This window comes from Antennarius striatus, chromosome 9 (genome assembly GCF_040054535.1).
Source record: "Antennarius striatus isolate MH-2024 chromosome 9, ASM4005453v1, whole genome shotgun sequence".
Classification (NCBI taxonomy): Eukaryota; Metazoa; Chordata; class Actinopteri; order Lophiiformes; family Antennariidae; genus Antennarius; species Antennarius striatus.
In genome coordinates, this window is record NC_090784.1 from 21,688,568 (window position 1) to 21,702,854 (window position 14,287).

Here is a 14,287-nt window from a genome sequence, read left to right on the forward strand (position 1 = left end):
CGTGAAGTTGTTTTGATGGTGAGGAAATCTGACAAAATGGTTGACATCACGAGGTGTTGCTCCAGACAAGCATGTTTCATCACCATCTGCTGGCCGACGTTCGGTCCATGAGTGGAAAGAGTAGAAATAGTCTGACATCATCAGAGGTGTAAATCTATTGATCTTCTTCAGGTTGATGCTGCCGTCCAATCAGGGCCTCCGCTTTACGAGCCCTGGTTTTAAAGGTGTCTAAGTTCAGACACCAGTTCAGGATAGTTTCAGTGCTTGTTTTCCATCTTCGTGTCTTGCACGTATGCTGACTCACACGATGACTCATTTTCCTGTGTCATGCTTTATTTTCGTGTGTGTGTGTGTGTGTGTGTGTGTGTGTGTGTGTGTGTGTGTATGTGTTCATGGAGGTTAGGGGTTTTGTCAGCTACAAGAGGAATGCTGCCGTCTGCACAGTCTGTGTTGAGTCACGGTCCAGAGCTCGTCTTGGATGGACGTCCGCCAAGAAGGTCGTGTTGGTGGAATGCAGCGAGTATTCACACAACAAGCTGTTAAATATGAACCCTCTGGACTGTAATAATTCATTCTTGTGCAGTCATGAAGCAGAGAAGTGTTCAGTAGAGGTAATGTTAGAAATAGAATTTAAACCAGGTCCAGAAAATATACAAATGGAGACAGTTTCATGTTTTTATTTAAAATATTCCCTGACAAAGATTAATGAGCAGGCCCAGAACCAGGCCTCTAACAGATCAGATTCAGACTCCTCCCACATTGTAAGTGTTTTTATTTTATTTAAGAGTGTGTGTAAGTGTGTGTGAGTGTGTGGTGGTGGTGGTGGGGTTCTGCTGAGCCTGACCAAAACACAACTTCCAGTCACATTCCAGTCATTCCATTCCACTGGGTCAAAGGGAGACATCCATCCTTCTCGCATCTGCACAAGTAAAAACCGACCTATCAGCTTCCATGAAATTAGAACGCAACGTACGCCAGGAATTGACTTCGCCTCACCTTTCATGCTAAAAAGTCAATTTTGAGTCAAAGAGTCAAAATGAGTCAGAATGAATTGTGGAGCTTTCTCGGAAACTTTCCTCATTCCTGAAAAACAAACACACACACACACACACACACACACACACACACACACACACACACACACACACACACACACACACACACACACACACACACACACACACACACACACACACACACACACACACACAGACACACACACACACACACACATAACCAGAGTTGCCAGAGGTCGACTCATCCAGTTTGCTTCTGACAGAGCGTCAAACACACAGCAGTGATTAAAACAAGTTATAACGAGTAGTGAAACTGGAGTAGAGTCTGAAAACTCGTCTGCGGGTAAGTTTAAAGAATTTCGTCACATGTCTGCTTCTTTTTCTGCTTATTTCTTCTTATAAACAATAGAACCTTTGGGACTCTTCCCAGCAGATTGCAACAGCATGAACTTAATATTTTGACAATAATGACGAAGCAGAAAGGAGGCTGAAGATACTCTGACAGAATCTTGAATGTAACCTGGAATAAGAGCTGACGCATCCCTTGTTATTCACGGCTGATTGGGAAATCTCTGGTGAAAAGTCTTCAAGTGAAAAAGCAAAAGGAGAAATTAGTGTATGTTGTGTTTGTTGATGCGTCAGTGTTGGTTGGTTAGAAAAAGTAAAGTACACACATTTAATTTTTGGTGTGTATAAATGAAAACAAAACTTATTTTCTCGTTTTTGTTTTTTTTAATAAAGAATTTTGGTTTCAAGAGTCAGCTTATAAAGATGTTCTCAAAAGCAGTGTGGGCAGGCCATTGCTAAAATTCACTATCGGGGGAGGCATCACAAGTGACTGGGTTCTATTGACCAATAAAAAAATCTATTTTTGTTTATCCTTAATGTGCAACCAGGAATTTCGCCTTTTTGCTGATGACTCCTCATATTATATATAAGATTCCGAGAGAATCTGACAGGACAGAAAATGTTTTATAAATCCATCCATCCATCCATATGCATATAAGGTTTTGTCTTACATGCATACCTGGGCCAGGTGGAGATGCTATTCATTTAACTCTTGATCTTGGTCTACGTCCCTGGAGAGCCACAGGGGTCACCACTTGGACCCTTATCTATTGTCATAGCTGGATATTCCAGATTCAATCTAACCCTGGGAGATCTCAGGCGTTCCCACGCTGGATGAGTTATAGAGCTCCTCCAGTGAGTTTGGGTCTTCCCTGCAGTCTCCTCTCAGTTGGACGAGCTCAGGAAGTCTTCCCAATGGGAGTTTTGAACCCTGCCCTCTGCACCCAGGAGCTATTTATAGAGAAAATGGAATATTTGAGGAGCTAAATGACAAATCACAGAATGACTGCAGCTCTGGGAACAACTCAGAACTTTAACGTTCCGGGTGTGGAAACTTTATTTCATCACATACGTTAAGGTAAAGGACATCCAGTTATAGTGATATCAGTCCCATATTGCCAGGAATAAAGCGCTCCTTGACCTCACATGTCCTGCCTTACTCATTCATTGATTACTTAATAATGGCCCGGTCGCACAGCACACAGTTCACAACAATGGCATGTAGGCGGAGTCAAATCACATTTGCAAGGAACTCATTGTTCTGTGCAGTTTTCCTCCTGGTTGCAGGACAATATTTGGGAAAGTACAGCCGTAGTGAGACTGAAAAACCTGAAGCATGTTTTCATCGTAATCCTTGGATCTGCCGTTCTTCAGCGAATGCACGACTTCTTTCCTCTTGCTACTGAAGTTGAATTTGTGAGTACATACTTGAATGTGTTTTCAGTAGAGATTGAGTTACACAGACCGACAGGACTCCCCGTGAAGTCAACAGAACGTTTTACAAGTGTCTTGTCGCAGTAAAGTGAGGCGTGAGAGCATGCAGCGTGGAGATTGAATGTAATAAAGCTGAGGTCACAGCAGGTGAATGAATGAATCGCCATAAGATCCAAAGATTAGAAACCTTCATGACTGGCTTCAATATACTCTGATTTAAATGAATGCTTTAGCAAAAAGATGATCGAACCATCCGTCCCCTATCACCCGATCAATGATTAATTCAAATCTGATAGATGAACATATGGTTTATTTTGTGTCCATTTTTGTTGACATGAAAACAAATTTTCTTATCTTGTTTACAGGTAAACGCATGTAGAACAATAGTGGTGCTGTTCCACGTGTCATGTTAGCTAGCCCCACCCCCTCTAGTCAGGGATCTTTATAGTAAATAAATATTAAAAATTCAAAAGAAGATCCTGGATTAGCCTTAAATATCCTGTTCATCCGGTGTTTTTTATTTCATACAAACTGAACAAATAAAATAAAAACGTGGCTGACGTGATAAGCCTCATTGACGGAGGAAGAAGAAACAGGACTTTCACTTCATCCTGTTTCTGTTTAGCATCTTCTTCATGGCAAGGCGGGGCAGCAGCCTCATCACCAACAGACTTACTGGAGGGGATTAAGTAGATCATACAAGGGTAATCTTTGTGTATAAGAGGATTATAACTTCACCAAGGAATCCTGTGGTTGGTTGAGAAAGTGTTATCTCTAGATCTGAAACAGTTCTACTTGGATCTTCTCACCTCCCATGCGTGAACCGAAACCCAGTGTGCAGGAGTCACGCTCTCACCTCCCACCATCCCTCAGCCAACAACGCCAACTATTTGTTCCTGCTGCGCGTTGGTTCATTAGGTCTGTTAGCACCGGATGGATGCAGGGCAAGGTAAACTTTGGTGCAAATCAGAAATCATTTCTCCTGGAATAAATTAATCATTACCACCTTGTCACCGCAGAGTCGATATTTCTAGACATGCATTCAGGGTTTTTTAACCAAACCGCTTTGGGACTGGACAAACTGCCCCCATGAGGCGATCAGGGGTGTAAACACAGTTAGTGGACTAGAAACGCGTCTGCATGATTTAAAAAAAAATTTTGATCTTCATTTCTCTAGAGATTGGTGGTTTTCAGTCGGTCCAAGGAGGTCATGTGATCTGTCTGTTTTGTCTATAAGCGGGATTATACAAAAACTAATGGACGAATTTGCATGAACTTTCCACCGATGATCTTTCACGTTGTACAATCGGGACATTTTCATCAATTTGGTTTATAGTTTCAGAGTGATGCGAGCCAACTGCGTCGGTTTCGTTTAATTAATGAGAAATGTTGCCTTGGTGCATCAACATTATTAAACACACAGCGTCATTAAACCACGTGTCAGCCAGGTTAATATGTGTTACAGAGACTGTAGACCAAACGGCTGTTTGCTACCTACTATTGACCGGTGTGTAAATATCAGGAGCAGTAATAGAGCTCTGAGCTCATTGGATGACGCTATTCACGGCATATCAGAGATAGCATATAGTGTAATCACACTTTAATCAGTGTCAGGACATTTATTGCGTCTTTCACAGCCTGGTTGGTAAATTACTGCAGGACACACCTGAGGCGGGTGGGTAGCATGTTGCTACCGTCCACACCAACCAGCTGGCCGGCGGTGAACTCTGTTCTTTTGGGGCCAACAACACATCCTCCATTTATTTTCCTTTTAAAAGTGTTGTGTCAAGAGTTGCCACATAAGCTCAGCTACATTTCAGATGGCGCCTCCGTTAGATGAAATCAATCTAAACTCTAAAGGTTTAAGTCCACATTTTGGAATTTGTCAGCTTCGTCTTGTTGAATCGCAACTTGAAATGAGTTTACCAGCGTCTCAGGCTTGCAGAAGTAGTGGAATAGTTGAAATAGTCGATAAAGTAAGAGAAAAGTCTAAACGGTGCATGTGTCATTGAAAAATATAAAAATCCCAAAGAAAAAAATAAACATGAATGTGTGATGAGGGCGGCAAGCTGTTGTCTTTGTTTGCCGTGAGTCATTGAGTCTCATTAGGAGTCGGGTTGTGGAAGAGGAGCATCTTCACATTCATTAAAACACATTTATGTGTCATCTTGTCACACAGGTACAAACAGAAACATCATAAATGTGCCAACGCCGGAGTGAATACAGGACCAGGGTAAAGCTCGAACCCTACAGCCTCTGATTAAAGCAGCAGCGCGGAACAACAGCACGTCTGACAGAGATCACGTTAGCTTTGAGGCTACATTTAAGCTAATACTTAAATAAAATTGCAGTCTGGTTTACTGCCGACTGGGATCGCACCATACGATGCACATGATTTCCCTTGCTTTTCATTCATTCAATCATTTTCTGAACGGGAGTTGCTATTTTAAAAACGAGTCCCCGTTCACTTCAGTTGTTCAGGATTTAAATCCAACACCTGACAATAAATGGGATATATTTTCAGATAAGAAACATAAACAAAGACAGTTTGGTTTGAGGTCAGACGTTTCATGAAGGTGTTGATTTGATAATTATTCGATATCAAACATCAGCTAAAATTTCCCGTCACTAATTACTATCCAGCAAGACAAGAAGTGTCACTTTTAATTGGTCCGTCACGGAAAATTTTTGCGTTGTTTCACTTCCCTTTCACGCCTCAACTCAAGCACGCCAGTTGGCCGCTGCTTCCTGCAGCACCTGTTTATCTGGGTCAAAGATGGGACTGGTGAAGGTACTGTCTCAGGCACACAAAGCAAATATTTTCCCTCACCTCCGACTCTCAGGGGGGTTTCAGGCTGATAGCCCATAAACCTGGCAGCAGGCCAACCTGCACGTGGATAATATTGACGGGGAAAAGGGTCATATGTCGCGTGTGTACACACAATTATCCGTGTTGTATGTGGTCTAGGCTGCACGACTTGGAAACCAGTTGATTTGAATGTGCCTTGACGGTGAAATCTCTGAATCCTGAAGCCAACCAACGTCACATTCCTTCGTAAGATAAGGCCTACGTCACACCCACACATCCACATTCCTACCATGCAGGTAAATGTCAAAGCAGGAAGAGGCCGTGAAGTTTTGTTTACCCCCACTTTACTCGTAAAAAGGAAGAATTCGCCTGAAGCAGCCTTCCATCTCTGTACATACACAAAGACGGAATGGCATTTATCCGACCTGGATGTCTTCCAAGCATTTAGATCTACGGCTAAAAGGTTATTAATGCGAGATGAGTGTGACAAAAAGTCACCAGATTGAGGAAGGAGAAGAAAATATTTTAGTTTGAGAAATGTGGGGAAAATGTTGGGATTGATCCTGAAGCGGTGCATCGGAAAGATTTCCCTCGCCGACAAGGTTGTGTTTTCATCCACCTCTGTTTCTTTGTCGTGTCAAACTATTTGCTGATACGTTTTAATGGGATCCATTTATTTAGTTGATGCAGATTCAAAATTTTGCTTGAGGCTTTTTTTGTGTGTGTACAGAATCGGCTTGATGGATTTACTTAAACTTACTAACAGAATTGGGCATGTGACCAAAAAGAGGAAAAAATATAATTATAACGTAGATCCAAATAAATGGATGAATTGATTTTTTTTTTTTTGGCCTGAGAACCCTGAGGAGAGCGATATTGATGCTTTCGTGTCTTACTAGTTTGGATTCAGGTTGAATTTAATTAAAACGTGCTTTGGGGCCGCTGAGCTAAAAGAGCTGCGTTTTAGAAATCGGTCCACCTTTTCCTTTTTTGTAACTGGGGATGTGTTGAAAATTAACCAATCACTTACCGTGTAATTTATTTCTGAGAAATCATTAGTCTCTTCCCGGACCAGGACCGGGAAGCTGGCATTCAAATCCTTAAAACCTAATAATTAGCCAGAAAAGACCTCCAGTGCCGGTGGAGAACATTCATTATTGTTGTACGTATTGGACTCCATCTGATCATTTTATTGATCCATAAAGTTTTGTGGTGCTAAAACAGCATTTTAAAACAGTGCCTCCACCAAGTCAATATTATTGATGCTGATCTAATCTTCTGTAAATTTCCAGGACCAGCTGTTCAGTATTGACAAGATAGCTGGTTTCCGGATTGAAAACACAACACGGCAGACAATGTTTATGTGTAGAGGAAAGAACATTACATCTACACAGTGATTTACTCAGACAATACAACTTTTCATTCCTTTTATGTTAACAGTGATTCATTCAGATGACTGTTGACCAGACAGGATTTTTGAGGAACTTGTTATTAAACTTTACTATCACTGCAGGGCAAGTGCTAATTATAAGGTTAGCATCTAATGGAAACTAGTGTCAGCTTAGCGACACGAGGTGAAGCGAATGGTATATATATATATATATATATATATATATATATATATATATATATATATATATATATATATATATATATATATACACACACACACAGTATATATACTGTATATATATACTGTATATATATATATATATACACACACTCACACAGTATATATACTGTATATATATACTGTATATATATATATATACTGTGTGTGTGTGTGTGTGTGTATATATATATATATATATATATATATATATATATATATATATATATATATATATATATATATATATATATATATATATATATATATATATATATATATATATACAGGCCCCTGAACAAACACAACACACTAGGGGGCTTTAGGCATGTAGTTAGTCTGTATAAATAGGGGGAGGCAGAGTGAAGGGTTGCATCAGGGATGGGGCCCCAAATGAGCACCTAGTTGGGGGGATGGCGCCTTGCTCAAGGGCGCCTCGGCAGTGGCTGGGAGATGAGCTGACACCTCCTACTGTCAGCTCACACTCCGGAGGATGTCTTAGCAGAAGTGGGAATCGAAACACTGACGGCTGGGCGATGTCTGGTCGTCAAGACGTCTGCTCTACCGCTGAGCCACTGCTGCCCGATAGTTCTGTACCTCCATCTTGCTGAGTATAGCATATGGCTAACGGCTAGCTGTAAGTCAAAAGAACAACTTTTAACCCAAATTTTATCGATCTATCCATCCATCCATCTATCCATCCATCCATCCATCTATCTCATTCTTAGCGTGTAGATTGACATTATGTGTGGAAAAACTGCAAATTCAATGAACTCCCTTCCCCTAAATATCAATGTTTTTGCAGCTGTGGATTTTAATTGGGTTCCCATTCTGCAGCAGATTGAAACTCAATTAAATGCATTCATCCCTCGCTCTGTTTCTATTCCTGAACGACCAATCTGCCACACATTTCCTAAAATAAACAAGGAAACAATACATTTCCCATATCAGCACACACATCAATGTTTGCTCAGGTCATTTCTAGACTTGATAAAACCGACATTGTTTAAAGGGGTTAATGATGCTGTGGCTCCCTCACGTGAGTAACGCACTTTGGACCGTTGTTATAAATAAAGATTTAGGAGAGGACGTTTGAAAGAGTCTGCTTTGAAGGCTGAGAGGGTGAGTACCATAAAGTGTTTGACTCTCACAGTGTTGTCTAGTCAAGGACCAATGAGAATGTGACTGTCCTACAGATGTGTTTGGTGTTTTGTTTTGGGGTTTTTTTACTCTGACTTGCTGCTTGGGGGAACGTAATTACTGTGAAACCATGTGTACAGCCTTCATTGTGTTTGTCACAGAATAAACTGAATGTCGGGGTATTCTGCAAACACATTTGTGATTTACACCATGTAATTAATCAAAGATCTCGTATCTTCTGTCATATCATGGCTCCATAATCTATCGATGATTTATGTAGCAGTACTGATAATGTCACCCTCCTCTGTTCTGGATGTCTTATAGATGATGTTAGGAAGGGACCGATAGAGGAGGAAATTGGGAATCAGGGAGGATGGGAGAAGAGATGGAAGAGGAGGAAAAGAAGCTTCAGAACACAGAAACAACAGTTTAAAAAAAACAAAGTAAAGTAAAACGTGTTTGTTTCTGAAAAGCACTGGAACAAAAGTAATAAAGTCACAAATTCTCTGCATTCAGTACCTGAAAACAAGTCAACTGCCTCCACGTTTTGCTAATCTCCAAACAGTGCTGATGTTTCACCTCTCCTTTGTCTCTTTAGAAATCTGCAGAGATGCTTTGGAAGTCTCTTCACTTTTGCAGCCTCCTTCTTGGAGTTGTCGCGTCCCCGACCCCGTACTCACAACCGACGGCCATCACTGACAGAGGAATCTGTAACGTCTTCAATGCCGGCCGCTCAGCTGATTGTCTTGGAAGGCAGCTTGACAGTGTCCCATGGAGACAACTTCCCTCCACCCTAGAAGACATAGACCTCACCTACAACAAACTTCAAGCTGTCCATGTTGATGACTTCCAAAGCTTCCCTTGGCTTCGCAGCCTACAGCTGCAGTTCAATAACATTTCTTCCATTGCTGATGATGCCTTTAAAAACAACAAGCAACTAGAAATTCTTAACATCTTCAATAACTCCCTTCAAGAAATCCCCACCAAAGCTTTAACTCCTCTGTTGAATCTGAAAGAACTCTACATGTCCAACAACCTTTACAAACACGCTACTCTAGCTAATAGCTTCTCCAAATTTGCCAAGCTCCAGGTTCTGTCTATGGGTGGCCCTCAGGTGATGGGTCTAAAGAAAGGAGACTTTCAGGCCCTCAAGAACATCAGGTTGTATGGCTTCGCCATCAAATGTTCTTCTAATCTAAGTTACTATGAGCCTGGAAGTCTAGAAGTCATCCAGGCGGTGCAGATGGGATTTGATATGGCGGTAGATCAACGTCCAGAAGCGCTGCTGCACATGTTACGGGACATCGCCAACAAGACCTTCAGCGTCATCCAGTTTCGAAACCTCTTCGAGTTCATGTACTACATGGGCCGAGAGGACATCTTCAGGGGTTTAGAATACGTCACAGCACATCAGCTGATCTTCCACAGAGGTAAATTCAACGAAAACCTCCTGAGGATGGCTTTAATGAACTTACAAATAGCCCCCATCAAAAGGTTGAGACTTCAGTACATCGACTTTGCCCGTTCACCCACGTTTGTTGATAGCGAAACAAGCTCTAGCATCACAGACCTGGAACTGGATAACCTGGATCTTTGGTAAGTATAGTCTTCAGGTTCATCATCCATAGAGTTCCACAATAGTTCATTATGAAGTTATGCCTATTGGCACATGGTGAAGAAACACAATCACCACAGGTGTGCAGCACCGAGCACATGGATTATTTCCTTTCAGCCTCTACGGCACAGCGTTGATCACATGACTAATTCTTTCTCTGGCCACTAGGGGTAGCAGTTTGAATGTAACTACAAAAAAAGGTTGTCACTGTATTCAATCACTTGCCTTCTCTCTTTTGTATATGAATAATTTCACAATGGAAAACAGCATAGGGTATACATTAAAGACTTTTAGAGGACAAAATGCTCATTGACAGCAGGGTAAATGGGGTCACAAAGGTCACACATCCAATATGCCTGTCTTTGTCTGAGGTGTTTGATTTAGTCTCCTCTCCTTTAGTCTCCTCTGCATCAAAGCAAGTGACATTGATACCCAACCCTCTTTTGGTTGAATCCGTCCCATAGGACCATAATGTGGGTCTTTTGAAGACTCGGGTCGAATTTAATTAAAAGCCTTGTACTTTCCAAGCTACCTTGAGTTCCTGGAGCTAGATTGTTTTTCTAACCCACTTTGTTGCAGTTTGTGAGAAGCCCCTAAGGAACACAACATTTAGATAAAGGATTGAAGTGTAGGAACATTCAAATTTCCTCAAATACTGTTAAAACTGGAGGATCTGACATACAAACTAATATTTGTCTTGCAGGTACATCAGTAATCCTGATGTGCTACGATTTGATTGGCGCTTCACCTGGTTCAACAAAATCAAAGAGCTGTCCATCCAATATGTCTACTTCAACTCTGTTCCTTGTGATTCCTGGGTGGAGATGGAAGGTGTGCAGTTCCTGGACGTCTCCAACAATCGCCTGGAGAATGAGTACCTCTTCAACCAGCTGTGTGATTACAAGGGGAGAATGCCGAACCTTCACACCTTCAAGATGAACAACAATGAGCTGACCAGCCTGAAAGACTTGTCTTCACTAACAAGGGAGTTCCAGCAACTGAAGGTGTTGGATTTCAGTAACAACAAGCTGGGATCTGCTGAAGAAAGTAGAAACTGTGTTTGGCAAAAGAATATCAAGAGGCTTATTGCCCACCATAATCAATTTGTGGGTGAAGCCCTTCATTGTCTGCCGACAACAGTCCAATTCCTGGACCTGTCCTATTGTGACCTGGACTATTTGGACATGACCTACTTTGAGAAAGCCACTGAACTGACAGAACTCTTTCTTAGTGGGAATAAAATCAAGTTCATCCCATCGGAGTGGAAAAGTCCGTCGTTGCAGTTGCTCACTTTGGATGGGAATTCATTTGGTCTTGTTAGCAAGGAGTCCTTCGAGGACATGCCTCAGCTGTCCCACCTGAGGGCAGGAAACAATCCCTACCACTGCACCTGTGAGCTCCATGCTTTTGTCCAGGACACAATTTCAGAAGGAAAGATCAACCTCACAGACTGGCCTGGGAACTACAGGTGCTACCACCCGGAGGCCTTTCTCAACACAGTCATAGCCAAATACTTCCCAAGTCAGGTGGCATGTGACATCAGACTAGTCATCATCATTAGCGTTGCAACCACTGCAGCGGTGATCTTGATATTGATGCTGATTTGTTATATTTTTGACCTTCCGTGGTACACCAAGGCCACCTATCAGATCATCAGGGCCAAGTACAGAGCGCACAAGGAAAAGGCGGCAGGGGAATCATGTGCTTACACTTACCACGCCTTCATATCCTACAGCCACTCGGATGCAGACTGGGTAAGGGACCAGCTCTTGCCCTGCCTGGAGAACAGCAAGAACCCCTATCGTCTTTGCATCCACGAGAGGGACTTCATGCCAGGAAGGTGGATCATTGATAACATCATTGACAACATCGAAAACAGTCGAAAGGTACTCCATCTTTTTAATGTTTCTGCACTGTGAGTCAGGTCGTGGTGATACCGAAGTGTTGAATCTGAAGCAACTGGACTTCTGTTTCAGTCTGTGAGGAGTTGTTCTTGGAGTTCACTTTTTCAGCTCCTTCAGAGTAGATACTCTTCTTGCGCTAAACAGACCCGTAAAGACCTAAACTTGACTTTTTCATGACAGTGAGCACATCCATTAAAGTTATAACTGCATTTCGATTGGTGGAAAAACACTCTGACCTTCCTATTTGACCATCAGTCAATGGACATGGCTTCAACATTGTACTTACTGACAGAGCAGTAGATGAATGAAATGTTTGCGTAAGAAAGACAAAGTTTTTTACTAATTTTCAAGGAAGTTCAACTTAATTTAAGATAAGGCAAGATAAGATAATCCTTAATTCATCCCACAGTGGGATAATTATCTCCACAAGTCATCGATTGACATTCAGCCTACTTATTGATCTAAACCTAAACTTTCTAAATAATTGATTATTCAGATTTGATGTTTCATGAATATAAACAGCTCATATTAAAAAAGAAATAAAAATTATTACATATAAATGCTAATCATACATACCAGTTATCTTTTATACTGGTTTTTTTTTTGGTTATATATTTAATATGTGGAAATCCAGAAAGAAGATAAGATCATCTTGTTTTTTTTGTTTGTGTCCAACCTCAGGTAATATTTGTCCTCTCCCGACACTTCGTCAACAGCGAGTGGTGCAACTATGAGTTGTACTTCGCCCAGCAGAGGGCGATGGGGAAGACGTTCAGTGACGTCATACTAGTGGTTAAGGAGCCCATTGATCCGGGTTCCTTACCCAGCAAGTACTGCAAGCTGAAGAAGATGCTGAGCACCAAGACTTACCTGGAGTGGCCCCAGCAGGTCAACCAGCAGCCGTTCTTCTGGGCGCAACTGAAGGGCGTTCTCGGCAAGCCAAACATGACCCGGGAGAGGACTCAAAGCGTGAAGAGCAGGACGTCATCGGTGGGAGCCGTCTCTGTCATTGGGACGTCCGTGGAAGATGGGAGGACAGAGGTGGGGATACATGATGAAAACGTGAACAGTGGAATTAAAAGAAATAACAGCGAGACGTCAAATCAGAGACAAATCCCCGTTGTGGTATTTTGACTAACATTATAAAAACTGAGTGCTTGCATTCATTGAGTTTCATCTCAGCGAAAGGCTTTGGCGCCAATGACCTTTTCTTTGGAGGGTTTATGAAGCTGGGAAAAAGAGTAAATGTCTCCTGACGGCAGATAACACGATCCCTCGCCACCCATGGCACTCTGTCACATTATCCTGGAGAGCCCAGCTGATGCCCGACACTCAACCCCCCTTGTCGGCGGCTGGATGCCCAGCTGACAGGAGCAGAAAGGCCACAGTTTGAACAGCTGGAACTAAATCCCCACCATGTTGCGCTCTGGATAACAAGCAAGGTGTGATGACAGGAGCCACAGGCTGAAAAGGCCACGCTCTGTTAGCTTCTTAGCACGACGCCATCATGAATGTTCCAGTACTGACTTTCCGGAGATGAGTCGGAGTCTGCTTATGAAGGACTGAAGGAAAGAGATTTCATTGAAAAAATGAAGTTCAATGAAATAAAAATGAATATGAAGTTTGATGCATGGGATACACAGGATGTGGATTTAATTATTTTTAAGCATTTTATTGTACGGCTTTATTGTTTGAGCTGAGCTCACAACTTGTGCATTGATAGCCGAAGGTTAGTCAAACACACATTTTTCAGTTACAGTATTCTTTTGTGTGCACTGGTTTCTAAACTGTTTTCACCTCGTTTCATGCGCGTTCATATTACGTCATTTGCAGTATTTGGAAGTTGTCACTGGATGGCAGTGTAGAGCCATCTAGACAGAGACATTAGATGGCTGTCATACAGGAGGCTATGCTGTTGTCAGGCGTCAGTGGTAGATGTGTGTCTACATTAACAGCCCAACCTCACCGATGCACACCTGAAGAGTCTTTATCACTTTTTTAAAGCCTTTAAGCTTCCTAAGCTAAGCAGGAATGTTGACTTTTGGTGCTTCATGTCTGTATGTTCGGTTATTTTTAAAGCAGTTTCTTTGTCTTTCCTCTAAAATGTTGAACATTTATCCTCCTCACTACAGTATGCAGTATTTTCTATTGTTGAGTGATCGATTAAAAACTATCGAACAATGAATCAGATTTATCTTTATTCAGGATTTTTTCCCCCTCAAAACTGAAAATGTCAGAAAATTAAACATATACTTTAATAATGCTGCCAAAGTTTGAATTTGGGGATTTTTAAAAAAATCTAATGCTAAAATTTCCCTAAAGGCAAGACTGCTGGTATTGAGCTAAATTAACATACTGATTTAAATTCATTCATTCATTCATTTTCCAACCCGCATAATCCGCTAACGCAGG

At 41.7% G+C, this 14,287-nt stretch overlaps 1 protein-coding gene across 4 annotated transcripts; it reads left to right on the forward strand.

The window, feature by feature from the left end:
* The first annotated feature begins 1,280 nt into the window (after positions 1 to 1,280).
* tlr18 (toll-like receptor 18) lies at positions 1,281 to 14,060 on the forward strand. Of its 4 annotated transcripts, XM_068322956.1 has the most exons (5): positions 2,649 to 2,780; positions 8,681 to 8,799; positions 8,955 to 9,952; positions 10,675 to 11,857; positions 12,557 to 14,060. In XM_068322956.1, exons 3-5 carry the CDS (start codon positions 8,967 to 8,969, stop codon positions 13,007 to 13,009), a joined length of 2,622 nt encoding a protein of 873 aa, XP_068179057.1. In that variant the 5' UTR covers positions 2,649 to 2,780; positions 8,681 to 8,799; positions 8,955 to 8,966; the 3' UTR covers positions 13,010 to 14,060. The 4 variants fall into 4 exon arrangements, with proteins under 4 accessions (XP_068179059.1, XP_068179057.1, XP_068179056.1 ...); XM_068322958.1 differs by lacking the exons at positions 2,649 to 2,780; positions 8,681 to 8,799 and adding an exon at positions 1,281 to 1,359; XM_068322955.1 differs by lacking the exon at positions 8,681 to 8,799 and having other exon boundaries at positions 2,664 to 2,780.
* Positions 14,061 to 14,287: the final 227 nt, after the last annotated feature.